Below are 25736 nucleotides of genomic sequence, written 5' to 3'. Positions count from 1 at the left end.
ACAGACTAACACGGCTGCTACTCTGAAATAAAGAAATGGTGAAATAATTGTAGGCACAATATAAAAAAGCATCAGAATGTAATAACATTTTAATTAGTCATATTTTATGTAAGTTTTTTTGTGCTTTTGAAGGTGAGATGTTTGGAAGTCCTTCGTTTATCCACGGAAAAGTTGATTGGGGAAAATGTAGGGGATTGCAATCACTAACATTTTTATTAAATTTAACCTGATCTACAGCTCAGGAAGGCATCATAAGTAAAGCTTGGTAAAAAACAGATTATTGGTTTGTCGGCAATTCTGAGATACTGAAAAATCATTTCAGATTGGACAATGTCCAGCAAATCAAAAAGTTAAAAAATTAATTTTAGGTCAGTTTAAACATTTCCTTGTGACCATTTTAAACTGTTTTTTGATTATTTTAAATAAAATGAAAAGAAATGGTGTCTGGGCCCTCAAAATCAGAAATCACTTTTGAATGTGTTAGACGACATCTTTCTGTACCAAAATAGGCTCTTTTGTACCATACTTCAATATCTCAGTGGGGAAAACGGAAATGTTTCCTTTCAAAATGTCAAACAAAACATTTTGATATTTGGGGGGGTATTTTTTTGTTTTTTCCTAAATGAACTATTTGGCAAAATCAACACAAATTCACAAAACATTTTGGTGTCACCAAATCTGCATTTTTCACTCCAAAAAAAGCTTAGTGTGAGAAATTTCACCCAATTTTAATCACAAGTGACAAATTTTCAAGTTAGAAAAATAAAGCCATTTAATGAACCTCTGCTATTATATAGAACTAGTCATTACATTTAAGCTGTGACCTTGAGCTTTGTGGTAACATTTTATCCAACTGCTAGATTTTAGTACCAGCCCCAAGATGGGTGTATGGTAAAAACCTATGTCAATTAGCTGGTGGAAAAAGCAGATTTGGGACCCAAAAGTAGTAACAGGGGAGCCCCACTAGAGAGTTACTCTTAAATGTAATACTACACAGATCACTACTCCATAATACTGCTATCACAACATTCTGCAGATCAATATAGACAGTAGGTCAAATACATCCCAGGTGGATAGCACCATTAATTGCAATGAAGTTATATCATGGACTCATTTTGTTTGCTATAATTAGAGGCATGTGGTAGTCTGTAGTTTCAGTTTTGAGTGTTTCAATCCACACAAATTTGCAATTTCTCCCCCTCTCCCCTCTGTTTTACATTCAATATTAGGCTGGAAGGAGACCCAACACTCAAAGCAAAACTCAATCAAAACCAAAAAGTTTTGCTTGATTTCACACCGAAACCAAAACATTCATGTGGTTTTGGTGTGAAATTCTAAAGCAGACCCAGGTTTGTTGAAATAGTTTGTTAACCCTTTGGATGATCCAAGGCGGAGCATGGAATATGTACAAGAAAAAAAGTTTGGATTCCGCTATGACTTCTGCTTTTTTAAAAAGAGATTTCTTACAGCTCTAATTATTTTTCAAAACATTATATACATAACAGGCATGCTTCTTCAATCGACTTAATTCCAGCAGGATGGAACCCAAAATGATGTTTTAAAATGGATGCTCTCCTGAGATGTGAGTTCCAGCTGCCAAGAGCAGTAAACATTTCCACCGCTAGGTGTCTCAGTGGTTGTATGACAGGAGAAAGCATTTTTTAACTCAGTCTAACCAAAATACAAATAATTGTCATTTTCTCCCTCACGTTGGACTATTTCCTTTCAGTAGGCAGTGAAAACAGAATATTCAATATACAGTCAATATTTCTACCTTTGCTGTGTCTTAAGTGAAAACTATTTTTAGTTCAAGGAGCTTCTATTTGACAACATTCTTTGGATTAGATACAAAGTATGAAAGGCAATGGAGAACAACTATGATCATTTGCTACAAACCTACAGGACAAGAGGAGAGTGGAAACAAGGGGCAATTCTCGGGACCAACTCTCAATGTACTTTTAGTGTCAGGATGCTGTGTTCATGGGGGATGTAAACAAGATATCTTGTGGCTAACAAAGACAGCTAAATAGGCAATATCAAGGACGTCCTTGAGTTGTATAAAAAAACAATTTTATAACTCCATAAAGCAGGGATTCCAACTTGGGGAGACTTCAACCTAGCTCTATTGGGAGGAACTTCCTGGGAATACGAGAACAATTGGGAAGGTTGGACTAGTGACCACACATGCAGTATTTGAATTGACCATAGTATAGAATGAATTCATAGAATGCTGTAGTACAAGGCATTAGACTTCAAGAAAACTAATTTCAGGCAATTATTAAATCTGGTGAGTAAGGTGCAGAGAGAGGAATTATTAAAATCCATGTGTGTGAAAAAATGCTAGGGAATCCTAAAAGACACTATAAATGAGGTACTACAACTACAGTTTCTCTGAAAAGAATACAAGAAATAAGAATCAGTCCACATGACTTCACAAGGTGTTCTGAGGTCAATATTCATATGAACTGGAAATAGAAAAGGAGGAGGCAACCAAACAAGAATTCTCAGAATCAGTTAAGGTATTCAAGGAATATAGAAAAACAGCAAAATAAGCTAATGCTATTGAATGGGCTAAGAGGGCTTTTACAAATATAGAAGAACATGGCATATAGGGAGAAATGAAGTACATTAATAAATGAGGAAGGGGATTAAAATAGTGATTTGAAAATAGCTGGGATACTAAACTGCTTTTTAAAATGTCACCACCAAGAAATAAATGTGGCCAGATTATCCCATCTCAAAGGACTATCCACAGGAAGGGTGCAGAAAAGATTGAAAACTCTATGCTGTTTGACTCATGGAGTTTTTAGGGAATTATCACTTACCTGTATGTGTAGTAAGTGTGACCTTGCACTTTGCACTATTAAATTTAATCCCATTTCACTCCAGTTTCAAGGTACTCCAGATCTTCTTTTATGATACTGTGCTTCTACTTTGTATTGGCAATACCTCCCAACTTTGTGTCAACTGCAAATTTTATTAGCACATCCCACTTTTTGTGCTAATGTTATGAATGAAAACGTTACGTAAGATTGATCCCAAGACTGATCCCTAAGAAGCTCTACAAGTAACTTCCCTCCAGCCTGACAATTCACCTTTTAGCATGACCCATTGTAGTCTCCCCTTTAAACAGTTCCTTATCCACCTTTCAATTCTCATATTAATCCTTCTCCAATTTAACTACTAATTTCTCATGTGGAACTGTATCAAATGCCTTAATAAAATCCAGGTAGATTAGAGCTACTACATTTCTTTTATCTAAAAATTTAGTTATCTTCTCAAAGAAAGAGATCAGATAGGTCCGGCATGATTTACCTTTTGTAAAGCCATGTTGTATTTTATCCCAATTACCATTTATCTCTGCGTGGGAAGTGCAGAGAACAAGCCAAATTGAAGAAGTGGCCAACTAATTGTATGAAAAGAATTGTGAGGAATATTTGCAGAGAATAGTTCTTAGGAAAGTGCTCATGCATTTGAGGAGGAACAGAAATATTGTGTGTAAGTGCAATGGTCCAAATTTACCCCTCGTGTAACTCTACTAAATTAACTGGAGTTACACTAGGAATTAATTTGACATACTATGTTTCTTCTATATGTTTGACAGTTTTCTTCTGGTAATAATTTGTATAATCTTAGAAAGACTAGATAAAAGGATTAAACACTTATATGAATAAGAACAGCATCTGCAGTGACAGAAGCATGGATGAGTATTATAAAGGCTCTCAGTCCTCATACTTCAGCACATGAGCAGGTTGACATCTAGGTCAGGAAGAAACCCCTGCTTTCTCCCTGCACCTTCCCCCACTTCTTCATATACATGACATAGGCCACAAAGCCTTCAAAAACTTACACATGTGCTTAAAGCTAAGCATGTTTGTAAGTCTTGGCAGGACTGGGGCCAAAGTGCATAGCATAAGTGGCCTGTGACACAATTCCATCCCAGTCTCAAGAACTCATGAGCCAATTACCACATTACAGCCAATTACCATGACCTAGACTTAGAGCCATGATTTTCCATGGAGTTAATTCTGCTCTCAGACCTATATATCTAGACTAACTTAATTGAAGTCTATGGAGTAACTTCGGATTTATGCAGATCTAACAGACAGCAGGATATGACCAAATGTCTCATGACATTATAAGTGCATTCTGAGCATTTTTGATGGGTATGAAATCAAAGAGACATTGGCTAAGCAGTTGGGAATTTTTACAAAATAGCCTTTTTTAACAGTGCCCGTTTTTGTAATTATTCACAATAGGGAGTGTGCTGCTGAAACACTAAAACAAACAAGAAGAAAACTGTGAGACATTCTCCAGACAAATATGCCAAAGACAAATATGTAACAATAGCTAAATAATCAGTGGCATATTGAGAGGAGATGGTGTATGCACACCCATGGGTAAACAATCCTATGCTTGGGCATTACCAGTACCAGGCTGACCTTCAGAATGGTGCAGAATGGTCCAGTGGCTGCATCCACAACTCCAACTGAAGTCAAGGGAAGCTGTGGATGCTCAGCACCTCTGAAAATCAGGCCACAAGAAACTAGAGTGGACCAATGGGGATACCCGACTATGAAGAACCTTGAAGGTGAGGACAAGAAGCTTGCATGGTGAAGTGGAGGGATTTACTATGAACTGGCTATGTGATACCCAGATGGTACTGTTGTTCAGAACTGAAGTGCACGGTGGGAGAAGTAGTGCAGGGGGGTATGTCTGGAATAGAAGGAGAGCTGCAGGTCAAGGGTGTACACGGGGAAGCTTGCACGTTTACCCATATTATGCCAGGGTTCAAGCCCAGTTTATGAACACCAAATTGATCCTTTTATTAAATAAAAAGAATGAGTGAGGGGAAAAACACCCATACAGCAACTTCTGGTACATAGAGATAAGAGACAGCAATCCCTAATTACTGCTCTAGAGGCCCTTCTGATCAATTGAGTAACTTTCCTAGGTCACTTGAGAATAGGAGTCCTCCTTCCCATCCTCTACAGTTTTAATTCCTGGCTTGAGTACTGATTAAATCTGCTCTCCAATGGTATTTCCTGTGCACCATAACAAACATGCCTGTAGGTCAGTTGTTAACCAGGAAGGCTGGTTAGGTGACTGCAGTGACAGTAAGGCAAAGACATAGATCGGGGCTTAATTCTCCACTCACTAACACTGGTTTTGCTGTGAGTTAGTCCTGATTTACACTGGGGTAAAGGAGATCAGAATCAGGCCCCACATCCTAGGGAAAAAGGAAAGAAAATCCTAGATATACTAGGGAAACTGTTGTTTGAATATTGCCATGATAGGGACTGTAAATTCTGTTGGAGACTGTTTAATTTCTCTGAACACGATCCTGATCCCATTGAAGTCACTGATTGATTTGCTGCTGATGTCAGTGGCAGCAGATTCAGACCCACAGTGAAAATTCAAAGCTGCCATAAAAGTGACTTACAAAGGAGGAAGATTTGGGCTTGTGTAGTTTAAAGGTGTAGGGGAGCAGCTTTAACTTAGCAACATTACAACAGTGAGGAATTGGGCAGAAGAGAACTGTGCTCTGCCATGCCCCCTCCTTTTCCCTCCCTACCATCTTCCTTCTCTGATGGTGGGTTGGGCAGTGCAATTAGTCTAGGAGTCCACACCTGGAATCTGTGGCTGGTTTACATTTACTCTGAGCTGCTCAGTGAATCAGAGAACCCAGCCCTAAGCGCTGATCCTATAAACATTTAAACACCGGCATAACTTTACTTGCTCATTGACTTCACTGAGACTACTCATGGGATTAAGTGTTTGTAGAATTGGGATTTAGGTTGTGAGGTTGCGGGGAGTGGGAGATATACTGGGACTAAAAAGGAATGAACCCCAGCCACAAAGAAGCAAGAATTATTTCCTGCTTTTATAACCAGAGGTTCATGGGTAGACCTATTTATCTACTGTACTTATTTGGCCCCCATTATCACAGTATCTGAGTACCTTTCTACCTTTAACATATTCATCATCACAACATCCCTGGGAGGCGAAAGTACTATTATTCCTATTTTACAGATGGGGAACTGAGGCACAGAGAGACTAAGTAACTTGCCCAAGGTCACACAGGAAATCTGTAGCAGAGCAACAAATTGAACCCAGTTCCCTCAAGCACGAGACTAACACCCTAACCGCTCAGCCATCCTAGCCTAACATCCTGACAAGTATTGTCTTATTGCTTCCTTGTACTCATTGTCTCATTGTTTCCCCTTTGGTCTGTTTGTATCCATCCATTGTCTCTTGCCCTATACTTAACTTGTAAGCTCTTTGGGGCATTGACTGTCTGGTTCTGTATTTGCACAGTGCTTAGCACAATGGGGTCCTGGCCCATGACTGGAGCTCCTAGCTATTACAATAAATAAATAAATTATCCTTCCATCCAGCTGTGTGCATTCCTCACCAGAGATGGCTGCATTTCACTGATAGATGGAATGATTCTTGTATATGTTTGTTAAAGACACACTCCAGCATACTGAGTGTGCCTCCTGGGAGGGTGGATGTGCTCTTATCTTCCAGATAAGGCAGCTGGGATTAAGGGTGCTCCACATCTTGCAGGAAGCACTCATATGTGGGCCATCAATTTATAAAGTTTTTTGAGAGCCACCATGACATAATGTGCTTTAGAAATATAAACTACATCGTGATTCTACAGTTAATGCTCTTTCCATTTCTTCTGCTAGGAGAACTTCAAATCTTGTCACTAAAAAGAAATAAGGTATTAAAGTGTAAAAGCAGCTATCAAAAATAATGATATTCCTACTGAGCAAGTCAAGGGCTGATGGGGAAACAAATACATCAACCATGCAGAAGCTCCAGCAGCCCTGAACTACTGCTTTAGTCAATGTCAGCCTGTCCAAAGGGCTGTTGGACAGCAGGGATGTGCAGGCTCATCTCTCTCCCTACCCTCTATGCCACACTGCCTCATCTTTCCGAGAATCTTACAGGACAAGTAATTTATTTTTTCTTTCAATTTTTAAAAAAAATAATTATTTCCAAAATATGAACTTTGCATGAAATGATGGAACATAGAAAACACACACAAGATTAGAGAATTACAAACCCAAGAAAGTACACATCATGGATTTTTAAGAAAAAGTATTATCCCAAGGCACCTTGGGATCATGCTGTTCCTAATTTTCAGGTGCTTTTCCATGGACATAGGGTCCATTGAAGGAGCAATGCAAAGGAGCATTTTTTAAATTGGGTGTATGCCCTCTTTTTGCTTCTTGATGATGTATAAAAGGGCCTGAAAGGTTGTTTTGTATATACTGAAATTTAAAAAGTGGCAAATTCAAAACAGATAAAAGAAAATACTTTTTCATACAACACTTAATTACACTGTGGAACTTATTGCCACTGGAAGTTGTTGTGGCCAAGAATTTAGCAAGATTCAAAAAGGGGTTGGACATCTGTATAGATAACAAGAATGTTTGGAGTGGTGATAAAAATTAGAAAGGGATATTAAACCTAATGCTTCAGGCCTTAAGCTGATCTCTAACTCTTGTAGAGCAGGCTGAGAATAATGCGGGGAGCAGATTATCCTGCATCTGCTACTGCGCTGTTCTTACACTTCCTCTGAAGCCTATAGTGCTGGCCACTGTCAAAGATAGGATGTTGGGCTAAATGGACCTCAGGTCTGATACAGTACAACAATTTTTATATTAAAAATACTACACACTTGTTATTTATGTTAGAAGTATCAGGAATTGAATATCAATATGATCTTCCCTGGTTTTGCTATAGGACTTTCTTGTGGAAGGGGAAGCTGGGGTCAGAGATGTGTACTGTGGGCTCACACCTTAACTGAAGGAAAGAGGGTTGGATCCTTAACAAAGATATCCTTTCTCTCAATTGTTCACTAATCACTGGACTTCAGTAGGTGTTAACAGAAACAAACAGCAGACATTTAAAACATTCTGAGGACTTGTGTACATGGGGAAATTTACCAGCAGAACCATACTGGTATAAGTATACCTCTATAGCTATACTGTATAACTCCCCATGTGGACACATCTATTCTGGACTAAGGCCTTGTCTACACTGCCACTTTATAGCGCTGCAACTTTCTTGCTCAGGGGTGTGAAAAAAAACCCATAATGCTACAAGTTTGAGTGCTGTAAAGTGGCAGTGTAGACAGTGCACCAGTGCTGGGAGCCGCGCTCCCGGCGCTGGTAGTTACGCCCCTTGTGAAGGAGCCACGACTTTAACGTTGCTAGCGAAAACATGCCCTAAGAATGCCCATTTTGGGAGTTATACAGGTATACTACAGTGCTATCACTATCCTAGTATAGTTCTGCTGGTAAATTTCCCCATGTAGACAAGCCTGGAGTAAAATCTTTTCCCCTCTCAATCACCTGCTGTCAGTCTTGTATATTTAGACGTCATAATTCCAGTCACCATAACTGGGCTATCAAACAGACAGCCCAGGAGCTGGAGCTGACCTGCATGATGTATTTTTGTGGCCCTCATGACATACTCAGATTGTGCAAAATCAAGTTTCATTTTAAAAAAATGTAAGCTTCCACTTTTCCCAGACCTGAAGAAGAATTTGGTGTAAGCTCGAAAGCTTGTCTCTTTCACCAACAGAAGTTGGTCAAATAAAAGACATTACCTCACCCACCTTATCTCTCTAATATCCTGGGACCAACACAGCTACAACAACAACGTTGCACACTTCTCATGACTGCAGAGATAACCTGACCTGATGTCATGATATCTGCATGATCCTGCAAGCAGCCTGACACAATGAATTAGAGAGGTGAACTTTCTGATATTCTATTAATCTCTTTGGAGCCTCACCTGGAAAGCCCAATGAAGATCTATCAATGTCAATGTTAACTATTCCATTGCTGATCAATTTACCAGATGGAATGGGGAATGGGTGGGAATAAAGCCTCTGAGGGATGGGAATTGGGAATGGCTGCAGGGAAACAAAAGCAGAGTGAACAAAACAGGAGATTCACAAAGGCAGAAAAGAGTGAGAAACAGTGAAAAGAAAGGAAACAAAGGGCGGAAATAGCAGTGGCCTAATGAGGAGCAGATTTTCTCACTCAAATCTGACATACATGTTAAGGTTTTCATGGCATAGCCGTGTTGTTTAGGAGTGTGAAAAAAATCATATCCTAATGTAGACACAGTTACCCTGGCAAAAAGTCCTTTTGCTGGTATAGTTTATTTTGTTTGGGGAACTAGTATAAGCTATACTGACAAAAGCTGTGTCTTCACTAGGAGCATTTGCTAACCCTTACTAGTGTAGACAAGGTCTGAGTGAGACAATAATATACTGAATAATAAATAATAAAAGTTGACTTTTGAAGAAGTGAGTTTTTTACCCACGAAAGCTTATGCCCAAATAAATCTGTTAGTCTTTAAGGTGACACCAGACTCCTCATTGTTTTTGTGGACGGATAACACGGCTACCCCTCTGATACTTAATAAAAGTTGAGTTATTGCATGAAGGTTGTGGTCTCTTCTTGGTCTCTATTCAGACCTCCCTCTGACATAAGTGGGAGACCTGCTGTGTATTGAGAGGATATGAAGTCCTCAATATAAATCCTGGCCCATGGACCGTAATTAAATATGGAATCTGGCCCTCTCCTCCAAACGAGTTTGACATCCTTGCCCCAGAGTCTTCCAAGGTAGATGAGACCTGAATTTCTAATGTAAAAAACAAGCTGCAAATCAATGGAAGAATGAGTGAGTCATCGGATGATTTGTTGTCCATTTGTGGGGGTGTGGACCAATAAAGGTTAACACAAGAACATAAGAATGACTACCACTGGGTCAGATCAATGGTTCACCTAGCCCAGTATCCTGTCTTCCAACAGTGGCTGCTGCCAGATGTTTTAGAAGGAATGGACAGAACAGGGCAATCACTGAGTGATCCATCCCTGTTATCCAGCCCAGCTTCTGGCAGTCAGAGGCTTAGGGACATCTGAGCATAGGGTTGAGTCCCTGACCGTCTTGGCTAATAGCTATTGAAGGACCTATGCTCCATGAACTTATCTAATTCTTTTTTGAACCCAGTTATAATTTTGGCCTTCACAACATCCACTGATTAGTTCCACAGGCTGACAGTGCATTGTATGCAGAAGTACTTCCTTTAGTTTGTTTTAAACCTGCTGTCTATTCATTTAATTGGGTGACTCCTGGTTCACATGCTATGTAGAGGGGTAAATAACATTCCCTTATTCATTTTCTCCACACCATTCATGATTTGATAGACTTGCATAACCATTAGCCTGGACTAGCTTCATGTGTTTTAAAGATGGATTTAGGTGCCTAACTACAGACACCCAAATTTGCATATTTTGGCCACTGTCAACTAAAATTTTTATTATGTAAACAAACAAGTTCATTTTTAAAGTTACCAATGAAGTGAGCTGTAGCTCACAAAAGCTTATGCTCAAATAAATTTGTTAGTCTCTAAGGTGCCACAAGTACTCCTTTTCTTTTTTGCGAATACAGACTAACACGGCTGCTACTCTGAAACCTGTGATTTTTTAAAAACCCAGTGTACTTCTCACTGTTTATATTCTCCTTGTTTAGTTTTTGCATTTTTCTCTGTCTGGACAATGAAAATCAGTGAAATCAGTTTTCCAAATTTGTACTTACAATCAGTTTCACTTTCAGGATCTTAGCACTGCCATGTTTGTGTTGCAAACACTGAATGTTGGCATATTTAAAAAAAACAGCTGTTTTGTTTGGAATTAAAAAAAAACGGTGGAAGGATTCCACAGGTTTTAGGTTTTATAAAAGCATGCTTATACTGATTTTAAATTCTGGGCCAAATTCCGGTTGTCGGGTCCATCCATAGAATAATTCATCTGATGATAGACACCTGATCATTCCCATAGGAAAAAAAATGTTACAGGATGATTGATGAAAATATGGTTGCTTTTCTTCCCTAGTTATTCACATAAGTCCACTGTCTAGTTCCTGCAGTGTTTTGGGGTAATGTGGCACAAGCAAAGCAAATCCATCACAGATCTAGAAGTGAATAGCCCCTCCTGGGCCAGCAGAAAGTCCCTGTCGCAAGACCTTATTGACGAAAATGCAGAAGGGCATCTGTTTGTGGAGGTTTCAGAGTAGCAGCCGTGTTAGTCTGTATTCGCAAAAAGAAAAGGAGTACTTGTGGCACCTTAGAGACTAACAAATTTATTAGAGCATAAGCTTTCGTGAGCTACAGCTCACTTCATCCGATGAAGTGAGCTGTAGCTCACGAAAGCTTATGCTCTAATAAATTTGTTAGTCTCTAAGGTGCCACAAGTACTCCTTTTCTGTTTGTGGAGGGAAACCTAGAATATTTCCTTTTGAGTTTCACTTCTTCCTTTCAATTCACCTCCCATCAGACACTTCCCGGGCATCTCTCTAGCAGGGAGGGTGAAGCAGCTGCCTTTTTTTGTTTCCCTTCGCTAATCAGGGGAAGGTTGGGGGAAGGGATGTTATTCAGTGACAAATCCAGCCCTGCAAATCTGGGAGGCGTGCGAATGGGGAGTTTAAAGGTGAACTGCAAAGAAAAAAATTATGACCCTGCCATCACTCCTGTGTTCGTGAGTATATGACTGAACGCCTGCTGAACGCATTTCTTTTTTAAACTTGGCTTTTGTCCTTTGAGTCTATGTTGTTTCCATGCTTGTTGTCGCTCCCCTTTGTCTTCAGAGCCTCAGGAGACCTTGATTAGTGTAGGCCCGTGACATCACTAGTGCCATGGAAATGCAAATCACCATACTGTAATCTGAACTCCTGCTGTCCCCACAGTCTGCCAGCTTTCTTCTCCCCACCAATGGTGTCCTATGCTGGGAGAGTTCTGACAAAACAATGGTAACTGTGTAAAAGAAAAACAAACCTAGGCTGCTCCCTGCATTTAATTTCTTGCTTTCTCTCCTGGGCTACCATGGCACAAAGGTTGTGTCTACACTAGGTTTTTTTTCTGAACTATTGCTCTCCATTGCTAACAGTGATGCAGCCCCACCCGTGCGATGCAGGGCTCCAGGAGGCCACCAGCATTTTAAGCACCGTGTAATCTAAAACTACTATCTCAGAGCAAATCTAGAGATTGCCAGCACCTTGTCTACACTAGAGCTGCCACCAGCTATTCTGGTGGAGCTAGACAGGAGCAAAAGCTACAAGATCCATAGGCAGTCGAAACTTCAGCTGCTAGATCCCATGAGCTTCTGCATAGGGAGAGAGCCCTGATTCAATCTTAGTTCCCCTTTCCCTGCTGCCATCTTCCTCAGAGCCTGTGGACACTGTCCTCTTCCCACATCCTACCACAGGCAGGAAGTCCCAGCTTCTGGGCATTGCTGTCCCCTTCTCTCAATGATCCAGTCCTGAGACCCCACAGTACCTTGCTGGTGCCAACCCCGCCTGTGCTTGAAGGGTGAAATGACTGTGAATAGGTGCTTTCTCCTGCCAGGTGTGCCTCCCCAGCAATCCTCTTAGGTCAGGTCTTCACTAGAAACGTTAGCGATATAGTAATATCAGTTAGGGATATAGTATTTTGGTGGCATTTCTATAACAGCTGAAGTCCTAGTGCAGACCCAGTTATACTGGCATAAAAGTGCTTTGGCTGGCATATCTTATTTCGCTTGCTGAACTAGTATAAGCTAGCCTGGCAAAAGCGCTCCGTGTACAAACTGTGTGTACACTAGGCAGGTTTTCCTGTATAGCCAGGTTGGTATAGCTATACCAGCACATCTTTTCTAATGTAGACCTGGTACTTCATTCACCTCCCTCTCACTAGCAGAGCAAACCTTAGCTCCTCCCCACACTCCCAACCCTCTCCTCCAGGTTCATTTGCATCCCCAATAATAGTTACAGATTTTTCCCTAACATTCACCCACTCCCCCCACCTGCTGCTATGCTGGAAGGAGAGGGGGAGCCAGGAATGCCAATCCCACAACCCATCGTGTTGCCTGAAAGGAGACAAAACAGTCCCAGGCTAACCTCCACATTTCCTACCCCAAGCGTTCCCTGCTGGACTGTGGAATGATGGTGGTTATTGAAACAATTGGACACTATAGCATGAATGGATTGACTGGCTGCTGGCTGGTAGTGGGAGGAGTAAAGGTAGGGGAAATGCAGTGTTGTGAATAAAAAGAAGGCCTTGCGCAGGATGGCAGAAATGAGGAGAAGGAAAGAGATTGCACAGCTGAGCTGTCCTGCGAGTTGGTTCGGAAAGCAAACCAAATACCCGGTCAGGATGGTGTATTGTGTGTTTTCCTTTTGTACTAATGGGCAGAGTAGTGGCAAATTCTTTTACCACTTCCCTTCCAAGGAGAAAATGAGAGCAGCATGGACTGAGGTTCGCAGAAGGGAAATGAGCTGGAAGCCAAGTAAAAATAGCATGCTCTGTGAAGATCCCGTTGATTAATGTGATTTCTCAACGATGGCAGACATGGCATGACGCTGTGGATACAAAAGAAACCCTCTGAAGAAGAAAGCTTTCCCCAAACTGAGAATACGAGCAACTGCAGGGCTGGCAGCAAGGAGTAGAAGTCTGAGCTCCAATAGGAAGCATTTTTGTGTGGTAAGGGTGTATGTTCAGTGTGACAAGCCACATGGCAAAAATGGTTTAGGAATGATTCGTATTGCAGGCAAGACTCCAATGTAACATTTCCATATTGCATTTCCCAGCCATCCACGAATGCAGAGGTGGATCCAGCACTTGCAGATGAGAATGCTAGTCCAGGTGTTTCCGAACTTTCTGGGGCAGATGTCGGGAATATAAAGAGCACTGCAACAGCAAAAGATACATATCAAGAGTATATATATATACTCTTTATATATATCTGGGGCAGATGTCGGGAATATAAAGAGGACAAGCAACAGTGAGTACAGCTGAGGAGGTATCTCTTTAAAGGGGATTCTCTCTCCGAGGTTTCCATAAAAGGGAAAATCAAAGTCACTATTTTTGCTTTTAAAAACTATAGGGAAAAAAACGGGTTTGATATAAATAAGCAAAATGGAGCTGAACCCTCCCTATTAACACTGAACCTAAGAGACCGAACTCAAACATCCTTTCCAGATCACTCCAACAGGAGGTCACTAAAGGAAGGTCTGTGCTGAGCAACTTTTCTGTCTAATGTAATTTGTCTAGGTTTGTGTATCAGGCTCATCACCATCATATCGGAGTGTCTCTGTGTTATATAAACTTGTGGGAAAAGAGCTCTCTCAGCCACAGATTTCTCACTGGAACTGAATGAATAATTGAGTTTTTGGTTTGGTGGCTGAACCAAAAATCTGGAAGAAAAAAAAAGTGTTTCGACCTGAAATGAAATGTTTTGTTTTATTGCTTACATTTCAGGGTTTTTTTTTACACTTTGAATGTTTGGGTTTTTTTAAATATAGCTAAATTTAGAAAGGAATCATTGTTTCAGACAAAAAGTGAAAACGTTTCCTTGTGAAAATGTCAAAACTAACTATTTAGACTTTTAAAAAAAATTCAATTTTTTATTCAACCAAAACTATTCACCAAATTCATTAATAGTTTAATTTGCCCCAAAGCTGCATTTTTCAGTGTATAAACTATTTGACCAAAATTTTTCTCCCAGACCTATTTCTCATCCCTCGAAAATTGGCCTGGTTGTTTGCTAATACAGCAATAAATGTTTTATTCTATAGGAGACGTACAGTTCTGTTACTCCAAACTTCCATTTTTTAAAATCACAGCTGTTAATATATTGTCCTATTAAGGTCCCAATGTTTCAAAACTGAGCTCCCAACGTGTACACAGCGTGCTCCAGATTCATAGATTCATAGATACTAAGGTCAGAAGGGACCATTCTGATCATCTAGTCCAACCTCCTGCACAGCGCAGGCCACAGAATCTCACCCACCCTATGAAAAACCTCACCTATGTCTGAGCTATTGAAGGCCTTAAATCATGGTTTAAAGACTTCAAGGAGCAGAGAAGCCTCCCTCAAGTCAACCATGCCCCACGCTACAGAGGAAGGCGAAAAACCTCCAGGGCCTCTCCAATCTGCCCTGGAGGAAAATTCCTTCCCGACCCCAAATATTCTTCCAGGTAATCCCACAAAACAAAGCGAAAATGCTCACAGAATCTGCTTCCAAATTTGGAAGAAAACATTATTATTGTTATTTATTTGCATTGAATCAGGACAATTTAACACTTTTAAATGGTCCAAGTATTTGCAGGTGCAATTCTTTGAATAGAATTGAGTTAAAATAGAGGAAGGAGTGCATAGAAAAGAATGTGCAATGCTGAGGGGTTTATTTGGATGATCCACACTCAGCTATTCATGCCTGAGGGTATGTGGAATGATCATGCATTCAATTCATTGAACTGCAGCCTGCACATGATTGGAGTTTCACAATCACTTTTTTTAAAAATGTCAATCATTTAAAGACAAATGCTCTTAAACGGAGGTGTGCCATAGGCTATGGTTTGGGGGTTTTTTTCTGTAAATTAAAACCGATTATAAATCAGTATACAACTGAGCGCTCACATCTGTCTACCTGTCTAATCTACCTGTCTGTCTATGTTTTTTTTTCTATAGTGTCCGTCACCACGTAATCTAAGTCCTGAAATGGAGTGTTTATTTTCACACAGAAAAGTCACAGTTAAGTGGTGTTTCACTATAACAGGAGAGAGCCTACCTGGTTATTGCTCCCGCTTCCTCGGCCCAGGAACAATGGCAAGGGCTTTCTTCACCCCTTGCATTTTCAGGGGGCATTATCAGCTTTGTGTGTTGTTGCTACCAGTGGGAAGCAGCTATGGCAAGAGTAATCCAGTTCCTTTTCATTCCAGCCTAAAAAAAAGATGCACCAAGAGTGGGAGTCAGTGGATGCCATATTAGCCTTTTGCCATGGGATATTGTCTACTTCTCTTAACCCTCCTCTATCACCTAGGCCTGATCCAATCCTATTTAACTTCCACAGGGTATGTCTACATAGCACACTAAAAAGGCTCTGATTCAGATTTGAGCCTAAGCCCCCGTTCCATCCACACACAAAATCAGTCTAACTTGGGTCAGCAAGCACACAGGACCCAGGTTCTAGGATCCTCCTATTGTGTTGGGACAGAGCTTGAATCTCTCTGTGACTCAAGTCCAAGCCCTGTCATTTTGCAGCGTGGATACAGCTCAAGCCACAGACCTGAGTCACAAGGTCTGCCTACTTCAGTATTGATGCGTTACCATGGCTATGAGACTCATATTCAGCAATTGTAAATCCAGGTTTACAATGGAACGTGGATGCTCAGGTCAGTGATGCTGGAACAATTTTTATAGTGGGGGTGCTGAGAGCCAACGAACCAAACTGTAAACCTGGTATATAATTGAAACCACTAAAAGCTAGCACCCCTAGTTCCAGCACCTATGGCTGAAGTGTGGGCTTGGAAACACACTCCACAAGCACAGATCTCACAGACCTGGGCTTACAATGCAATATGGACATACTCAAAGACTCCTGTGTGCTGATCAGGCCCCTAGAGCAGGGGAGCAGGCAGGTGGTAGTCTCTTTGGAATAAGAAAAGGAGTACTTGTGGCACCTTAGAGACTAACAAATTTATTTGAGCATAAGCTTTCAAAATTTGTTAGTCTCTAAGGTGCCACAAGTCCTCCTTTTCTTAATACAAGCATGGTTAATGTTAGGTGCAAGATTAAGCCAAGTTGTGGCAACTTTGAAAATTTGTCCCATCAGTTTGTCTACTCCATTCCTAAGAGGGGCTAATGCAAGACTGTACTTTAGAATCTGTGCTCCAAGGCTCTGCCTGATCTAGTTTTAAATGTCTCAAGTGACATGATTTTCCCCATTTCCAGTGGGAGATTATTCCACAAAATAATAAACCTCACTATCAGTAACACCGTATCAATACAAGAAAATCCTTTATCAGGCACACTTGTTAACAGCACATTGTCTTGTAACATTCAATTCGAATGACAGGGCCTATTGCTAACAAAAAATATTACTCAGTGTTTTGTATGCATTTTCAGTATATTGTCAGATCTGGGGGCTTATGCTGACATTTCCTCAGCTCCTCAGTTTACTTCTTTGATGAGAAAAACACAAGAAGAAAAAGCTTATTGTTCCTGTTGTTGTGCACTGAACAACTCATAAAAAGTGTCACAGTACTCTACAACGTTGTTCCAGACACGACAGTGCGTAACATCAGTTTTGCAAACAATTGTGATTTCATTTAGCTTCTCGAGTCATGTGATTACATAAAAATCTCAGCTTTCATTTGGAGCTCTAGACCTAATGATTGTGGAGCAAAGTTTGAGGATGTGATCCTAATGCTACTTACAGGCTCAGAAACCAAAAGTCAAAGAAAAAGAACTTCACTTTTTTTTTAATTAATAATTTTTACGACAACTTCATCATATTTTAGGATTTGACAATATTGTTACTCCATTGTTTTGGGCCACTAATAAATATTTATACTTTGCACTTCCATCCATTCAAGAATCTTAAGAGAACTTTATAAATATTAACTAAGTCTTACAACAAATTTATTTTTATATTATATAGCACTTTTCATTGTGAAGGATTCCAAAGTACTTTAAGCTGTAACGAACTGATATATAAAGTATTAAATAGTTAATTAATTTAAGGATAAAAAGTAAAGTATAATTATTAATTTATTAATAATTTATTATTAATTATTATTAGATACAGGAATTAATCCACAACCACCACTGGAATGCAGCCACCTCTAGAGAGAGACTTGACAGCATTTTAATAATGAATCACAACAAGACACAACAGTTTAGGGTAGGAAGTGAAGGATACAGTTTATGCAGGGATCATTTCAAGCACCACTGAAATGCAGCTATCTATGGCAAAGAATGTGGCTATTGTTTAACTGTTGTTCAACAACAGTGCACATCAGATTAGGATAGGAAATGAAGAATACACTATTTAGTAAAAAAAAATAATTAACAATTAGATTATTTAACTAGTAAACATCTGGGATTATGTTGTTCATATTTATTATCCTTGGGTGCTGACAATGTGTTTGACACTATACCAGGTAAAAGATGATGACGGTCTCTAGCATGAAGGATTTACAGTCTTCATGTATTTTTGAAAGGCATATGCCCTGTTACTGGTGGGAGGTATCAAAGTGATGAACACCATTACAAAGCTTTAAAGATTTAAACCCTGCAAAGATTTAGATCCTGCAAAGTTTACATACATGCTTAAATTTAACTTAAAATCAGTGGGACTATTCATGTACTTAAAAATGAGTCCTCTTATATGCGTAAAGGTAAACATATGCAAATTTTTGCAGGATTGGGGGATTAGTTTCTGTAGAAACAGATCTTTGCTGAACCTATGACCAACAGGTTTCAGAGTAGCAGCCGTGTTAGTCTGTATTCGCAAAAAGAAAAGGAGTACTTGTGGCACCTTAGAGACTAACAAATTTATTAGAGCATAAGCTTTCGTGAGCAGAAATCTTTCTGCAAAATTAGGAAAACTCCAATGAAAACAAATAAATTATCCTCCACATATTTGCAATCCAGGTATTGCACTGACAAAAAGTGAAATTAACTAGAAACTGACTATGATATTTTTATTAGTGAATGACATAGCCTGGACACTATAAACAAAAGCAAAACTGACTAATCTAGTTTCACTAGCCAGTCCAAGTGAAGGGCAAACAATAAATAGCTCATCAGGGTAGGGACTGTATCTATTTTTGTCTCTAAAACAATGGGGTGCTGATCCCAGGATGGGAGGGATGCGCCTTGGGACTCTGTCGTAATATAAATATTAATAATAAAAATAGATTGCCTCAGAGATGAAAGATAAACAACATCCTTTCAGTGCTAATTAACTCAGATGTCATGAGCAACATAGGGGAGGAAATTTGCTTGTAAGAATATACTATGTTTAACTTGCCGGCTTCCTTTAAATAAACAAATACATACTGCCTCCAAGAGTAATGTTATGACACCACGAGGTCACTTCAAGCATGACTTTGATGAGGGCTTGTGAACAGCTTGGTCACCGGGACAAAGTTGCCTTATCGCATCTGGCAATCCCACAGAGGGTGGGGACCTGCAGCCAGTCTTCACTGAGGCCAATTGGTCCCAAGCACTAGAGGGGCGGGCACCATGGCATGAGATGGAGATGTTGTGGTGTGTGATGGAGGCAGGGGCTCTGGTAGGATGGCCTGGATGCCGCGATGTGAGGCCTAAGGTGAGGGTGCCCTAGGGTGAAGTAGGAGTGTCACAGTGCGAGGGAGTGCTGTGGCAACGTTGCCCGGGTGCTGTGGTGTGAGGTGGGAGTGCAAAATGGGAGGCGGGCGTGCCAGGGGGCGAGGGGGTAGTGGGGCACCCTGGCATGAGGCGTGAGGGTGGGGTACTGGAGCATGGGGGAGGCCTCTGGGGCACAGTGCTGAGGCTGCAGGGGACGCCTTGGCCACGGTGGATAGTGCGGCCTGGTGTAGTGCAACCCCTAATAGTGTACCCTCCCCCTCCCTTCAGAGCACAGAGCCCCTGGGTCTCCACTGAGGCTGCAGGCTGTGGGCCCCTCCCTTCCCAGCTCAGCCTAGACATGGACGCGGTGCCCTTTAAGAGGGAGCCAACCTGGACCTGAAGGAGCAAGGGGGGCGAGCGCGCATGCGCGGGGAGGGGGCGGGGGGAAGCCGAGCCTCAGCGCATGCGCCGTGCGCATGCGCACTCGCCCCCCCGCGCGCTGGGGCTTGTGGTTGCAGCTTTAAGAGGTTGGCGGCCTGGAGGGTCCGACTAGCCCCCCCCTTCCTCCCCCCTCGAGGGAGCAGCCTAGACCCCCCCCTTCCCGGGGAGCCCGGTCGGAGCCCCCCTCCCCCGCAGCAGGGCTCGGGGCCGACCCCCACCGCTCCGTGTCACCTCCTCCTACAGGGGGCGAGCGGCAGAGACGCCCCCCCCCCACCCCGGGGTGTGAGGGCTGCGGGGGCCCAACATGGCGGAGGCAAAGGAGGAGGGACCCGGAGCTCGTGCCAGGGTGAGCGGGGGGGGGGCTGGGGAGGTCAAAGGGGAAGGGTCAGGGGCGGGTCAGGGGGAGGGGGCGTGTGGGAGGCGCCGGCCCGCAGAGGAGGGGGCCGCGCTCGCAGGCAGAGGGGCAGGGAGTGGGGCAGCCCCGGGGGGGGGGGTATCCGGAGTGTGCTGAGCGGGTGGGAGGGACTCGCGCGCCCGCTCCCCTTTGTCCCTGTTAAAGGGATGGCGCAGCCCGTCTCCGCCTTTGAGGAGGGTCGCGGGGGGGGGGGGGCGCTGATCGGGATCTGGCCTGTGGAGGATGGGGGAGCGGAAGGGGCCTTTTAAAGTGGTCTTGAAAAGATGGCTGTCTGGAAACGATCCTTCTCTCTCCTCTCCTTCCCCCCCCCGCCGCCAACCTCCCATGCCAAAGCCTCGGTAGTCTATGGCAGGAGGTCCTGACCGGGCTGGGAGTGAGATGCCATCATAAAGCATGCTGGCGATGCCATGACCCAACAAGCAAAGTCCCCACTAATTAAGGGCATGGAATCCGGTAGCTAAGGTGCATTACAAATGTTGAAAATTTTCTAGCTTTCCCTAAAATTTTCCGGTGCAAATCAGTTGAGTGATATTACCTCTTTAAAATTTTGTAAGGGAGTGTCAGTTGGTCCTCCGGGTGTCATCATTCGAACGACACAATTCAAGTTTATTAGGTTTCATCATTGGGATTTAATAGTCTGGCTTTTCCTTGTTTAAGCACACACTAGTTGTTTTTAAAAAGTTATGTTAATTGTCCATGCCAAACCAAAGTGAGTTCTCAGCATGGCAGGCTCATCCAGTTCTTAGCTACTCCGATTGCAGCCACTATATGAGTACTATTAGCACAGCTAATACTGAGACATGGTCCTTCAGTTTCACAGTTAAGTCTGCATGAATATTAGGCATGTTATTTTACCACAGTGATAAGGGATCTCAGTAATAGATTTCTTATTCCCTATGTTTAGTTGCCTGAAGAATAGCTGATAAAAATAAGTTTTAAAGCATTTTTCTAAACAAATGTGCAGCAAGTCCATGGCTTTTTTCTGCACTTGTATAACTCCAATTGAAAACTGTCAGTAATAAGTGAATCAATACTAACCTGGGTTTGAGCTTCTGATGTAGAAATGAAAGTTCATATCCCATTACCATTCTTCTGAGCTGTCCCATTTCCGTTGTCTGAAAGATGCTGTTTATGATGAAGTCCTTTCAAGTTCTGGACTTAGAGACAATGAGAACAGGAGTACTTGTGGCACTTTAGAGACTAACAAATTTATTTATTTAGAGACAATGAGTATTCTCTACAAAACTTTTTGTTCATACGTATAAAAGAAGATTAACTTAATTAATTTGCTTCAAATAACATGAACCTTGTGATTGGTTAGTTGTTAGGTAGCATATGTGAATCTTCTGGATGTAATTGGCAACACTGTCTAAGTAGTTTTATATTGCTCAACTACCACAGGGTCATGGAACATCATCATAATGTTGTCTTAGATCCCGATTCTTCAAACACTTATACATTTGTGTAGCTTTATACTCGGGAGCAGTCCCACTCAACTTGGTGCAACTTCCCACAAGTCTAAAGGTGTGTGTGAGTGACCAGGCTCTCAGATATTCCCAAGGAGTTGGGAGGGTAAGGGACTTGATGAGAGAAATGCATTAGAAAATACAAAGCAAAACTTCATTTCCACTCAATTCAGATGTTAGTAATATAGCTCTTCTGCAAATCTTATCTTTCTCTTCGGTACATTATGCAGTGTTTATTGCCAAATGTATTCCATCTTTGAGAGGAGATATTTGGGATACGCAGTAGTAATGTATTGTGAAAAGAGGAAAATCATGAATCCCTTTCCTTTCTGGATATTCTAATTACCCTTAAACTTTTTGATAGCCTGATAAATTATAATGCTTGCATATTCAGAAATTGCCCTCCAGAAATCTGTGTTAAGAACCTCCTCCACGCCCCCCCCCATACCTTTTGCAAGGACTGTCACTCCAGAGTGATAGTTCTGTACATGTTGAAATTGTCATCTTGTTAAATCCATTGGATGCAATCTTGCAACTTGATCCAGGAACATCTGCAAAGAATGAAGGAAAGATGAACACTTTGCCATTGCAAAAAACAAAAAGCTGGCCTTCTATTTGCTTTTTAATAATATTCTGCAACTTTTAATATTAAAAAATCACTATAAAAGGAGATTAGTGTTCTCCCCAAAACAACACTGATACATTTTATAAGGAATATAAATAAACCTACTTAAATTATTATAAAACTACTTTTGTATTTATAAATGCTAAAGGTTTAAGTTCAAGGTTGTCCACTAATATATTTTCTACTAAGGAGTGAAATTCTTTTTTTTTTTTTTTTCAGTGCCTCAAATGCGCATGGCATTTTCCTCTTAGTTGACTGTAATGTCCCTTTCTTGAACAGATTACAATTTAAACAGGGCATGTATTTATTTAGGTTCTTATTCTGTCACCCTTACTGAAATCAGTGGGACTATTTGTGGAGTAAAGTACTAAGTGTGAGTAAAGTTAGACAGCCTTGGGGCCTTGGAAATTTAAATTAGCGCTGATAGACAAGCAGGCATCTTACATCAATAAGGCAGATATCTTCAAACATTTGTTAACTTCAGTATGATTCTTGTGCCATTGAAAATAGAAGGAAATGTTCTCTCATTTGAGAATTGGTATTGCTGAACCTCCTTCAGTGGTGCAAAGACGTTATAAACAGCCTTTCATCTTGGCAGGGGGTTAAACTTGTGGTCCCTTCTAACCCTATGATTCTCAAAGGCATTTATTGTCACCGTCCATCTCTCAAAGAACAAGTTGCTACCATTATCCTTCCACACTTGGCTGCTATATGTGAACGTAATGGGCCTGATTCTCTTATACATTAAGACCACTTTACATTGCCAGAGCAGTGTAAAGGGGTCTTCAAGTGGAAGTAAAATATACTTAAGCACACTTTAAGGCCCTTCACACAACTAGAGCTGTGTAAAGTGGCCTTGCAGTGAGAATCATGCCCAACGTTCTTGAAATGGACCTGTTTCCATCTTCACCTTCTAATAATGTCTAAATAATATTGTAGCTGATTCTATTTACTGAATTTTCTTGAAGGACTCCTGTCAATAGCCCCCTCTATCCAGATAGCTCCCATCTGTCCATTTCATAATGAGTTCCTAGCTGCATAGAAACAGAGCTATTGTAGCCCAGTCCTGTTCTTGCTGATAACATCTGTGCTTTGTAGTCATCTCTACCTGTTAAAGTAAGACTTCTCCAGTAGAAGACTTTTCATCAAGCACTTGTCATTAGGGTGGCAGCTGCTCCTGCTTTCTAGTGTCTTAGCGTATTTTTTGCTTTCCGTTCTATAGTGAAAGCAACATCATGTCTCTACTGGTGAAAAAGGGAGACAGGCAGAGAAGAGCAACAGAAGTGCATTTTTTAATGTCAGATGTCTAAAGGGAACAGAAAAAGGATGTGCAAGGATCCATATGGGGAATTACCTGGAGAAGAAATTGAGCTGTGCCACAGGGAAGATTAAATGGATTATATCAGGAATGCAGTAGGAAGTCTGGCGAGTTGGCCTCTTGTGTGGAACTGGTTCCACCAGCAGGTAGTGTCTGCACTGCTAGCAGCATAGTTCACACTGAAGCAAAGACCACATGACAGGTGAGTTTGAGAGAGATAGGAGGTCTGCTACCCTGATTTGCTATTTAGCCTTCTCGGGGAAAAGGACACCCATGTAAGCCATAAGAAAGGTTAGGGAATGGTGCTCCCCTTATAATTTAAATGTCATCTAGTTCTCTATTTACCCTTTCCTTGTTCTTAGTGCCATCTTTCTGCAAATGCTTCTTTCCAGAAACTGCAAGGGAAACAAAAATAAAAGTAACTAGTTTTTTTAAAGACTTCTATCTGTAGCTTTAAATTACGAAAATGTTCTTTGTTCAACAAATGCATGCTACTTACTGCCTTTTTTTTAGACCAGTTGAGAACTGGTAATGTTGTGAAACCATAGCTGCTTTGTTTTTTTCCATACATTTTTGCTATATATTAGAAAGCAATCTCAAATGTAATATTTGATTATCAGTCCAAAATTATTGCTTTTCTTTGGCTTTTGGCAAAAATAAATTAGAAAGGTAAAATCAGTTAGTCACCTATCAAAAATGTTTTTGGTTTTTCTTTTAGTTCATCCAGAGAGAACTAGCAGTCAGATTCTAGGAATGCTCTGACAATAATATTTTCTCTAACTCAATAATACTGCAATGAAATTGCACATTTAGAAACTTTTAAGTGGCCTTTCAGAAGCATATGAAAATTGGAACACATTTTGAAGTTTCAAAGTGTCTGTGTAACTCTTAATTTTCATTGAAAAATATATATGATATTCAAATATCATTGTAATTAAAACTTCCTTAACTGTGGTTCAATTTTATGGAAATCATAGAATTTACCACTTGCTTCAAAAACATAAAACTCTAGCTGTCTAGCAGTCCCGTCCCCGCCCACCTCCTGTGAAAATCTCTTATTTAGGCTATGATTCATCAGACTGAAATTGGCAAGGTATAAGAACTTCAATAATTTTTCTGATTTGACAAATGTTGCAGTCGTCTGTGTGTGCCAGTCCACAATGCAAGTGCTGAAATAACGTTTTCACACTATGTTGCACTGCAGGATTTTAAATACAGGAGCATAAGACCAGAGAATTTGGGCTGGATTCTCATTTATAACAGGGCCACTTTACACTACTCTGGCAAAGGAACTGAAAATGAGAGTAAATAATATCTATGCCAACTTTAAGTCTCGTATTGCATGTGGTACACAGAATATTGTTGCAGGCTGAACTTAGCTGAACAAAAATTTTCATAGAGCAGATGTTCCTGTATCTTTTGTTTAATTTTTTTATTGAAATTTATTCTTATTTTTTCAGTAAGTTATACAAGTTCTCCCTTTGATTCTTGAATATTTTCAAAGTTCCAATAAGTTAAAAAGTAAGTGGAAATTCTTTGCTTCTTCATTCTGGTATGTACTGAAATATTTCAGCTCATGATGAAGTATTGTTTAATTGATTCTGGCCGTTAACATGAATGTTCATGAAATTTGATGTTGCCCTGTGAAAGTTGCCATGGTTCTTTATGAAAAATGACACTTTTTCCATGACAAAAAAAAAATGTAGCGTTAGCTAGAAAATTGTTTAGGGAAATCAGTAGGGTTTTAGTAAAAAAACAAAAAATATGTCTTTGGGAAGATTATATAATCAGTTTTTACTTCAGTCTTTAATACGTTAATGTTCAAAAGACTCCCATCTAAAGCTAAGTTAATAGCAAGTATACAGTGAAATATAGGTAGGAGAAATAATGTAGAAATATTCACCGTGTAAAATTAAAATAAATCAAGAAATGTTTGCAAAAAGAAAAGGAGTACTCGTGGCACCTTAGAGACTAACAAATTTATTTGAGCATAAGCTTTCGTGAGCTACAGATCACTTCATCCATGAATGCATCCGATGAAGTGAGCTGTTGCTCACGAAAGCTTATGCTCAGATAAATTTGTTAGTCTCTAAGGTGCCACGAGTACTCCTTTTCTTTTTGCGAATACAGACTAACATGGCAGCTACTCTGAAACAAGAAATGTTTAGGTACAAACAGTAACAAAAAGTAATTCCTGAAATTAGCATTTGAGACCAATTAAACATACAGCATTCATAAAATTTCCCCCTTAGAACTGTATCCATAATTATTAATAAATCACCAAGAGTGG

The 25736-nt window shown here is 40.7% G+C and overlaps 1 protein-coding gene and 2 long non-coding RNA genes across 8 annotated transcripts in view; 2 read left to right on the top strand and 1 right to left on the bottom strand.

The window, feature by feature from the left end:
- The first annotated feature begins 13833 nt into the window (after positions 1–13833).
- Positions 13834–18913, top strand: LOC119845470. The gene is made up of 3 exons (XR_005289604.2): positions 13834–13847; positions 15537–18326; positions 18433–18913. It is a non-coding gene; the product is annotated as an uncharacterized LOC119845470 (long non-coding RNA).
- Positions 18914–19639: 726 nt separating this feature from the next.
- The window catches only part of LOC119845311 (zinc finger MYM-type protein 4), a 57473-nt gene continuing 51376 nt past the window's right edge, over positions 19640–25736 (top strand). Inside the window, exons 1-2 of one of the 6 annotated variants that reach the window (XM_038377418.2) lie at positions 19859–19968; positions 23351–23648. Coding sequence is in view for 3 of the 6 variants with exons in the window: in XM_038377415.2 (XP_038233343.1) it covers positions 19927–19968 (42 nt within the window). In the remaining 3 variants the exon portion in view is untranslated. Of the gene's footprint in view, positions 19969–23350; positions 23649–25736 lie in introns of all 6 variants that reach the window. The other 5 variants (XM_038377415.2, XM_043505912.1, XM_038377419.2 and 2 more) reach the window with 5 other exon arrangements.
- LOC122458260 lies at positions 20988–23678 on the bottom strand. The gene is made up of 3 exons (XR_006278187.1): positions 23483–23678; positions 21952–22054; positions 20988–21237 (listed from the first exon to the last, which is right to left on the bottom strand). It is a non-coding gene; the product is annotated as an uncharacterized LOC122458260 (long non-coding RNA).

Source organism: Dermochelys coriacea, chromosome 19 (assembly GCF_009764565.3).
Source record: "Dermochelys coriacea isolate rDerCor1 chromosome 19, rDerCor1.pri.v4, whole genome shotgun sequence".
Taxonomy (NCBI): domain Eukaryota; kingdom Metazoa; phylum Chordata; order Testudines; family Dermochelyidae; genus Dermochelys; species Dermochelys coriacea.
Note: the sequence above shows the minus strand (reverse complement) of the source record. Positions and strands in the feature narration are given on the sequence as shown.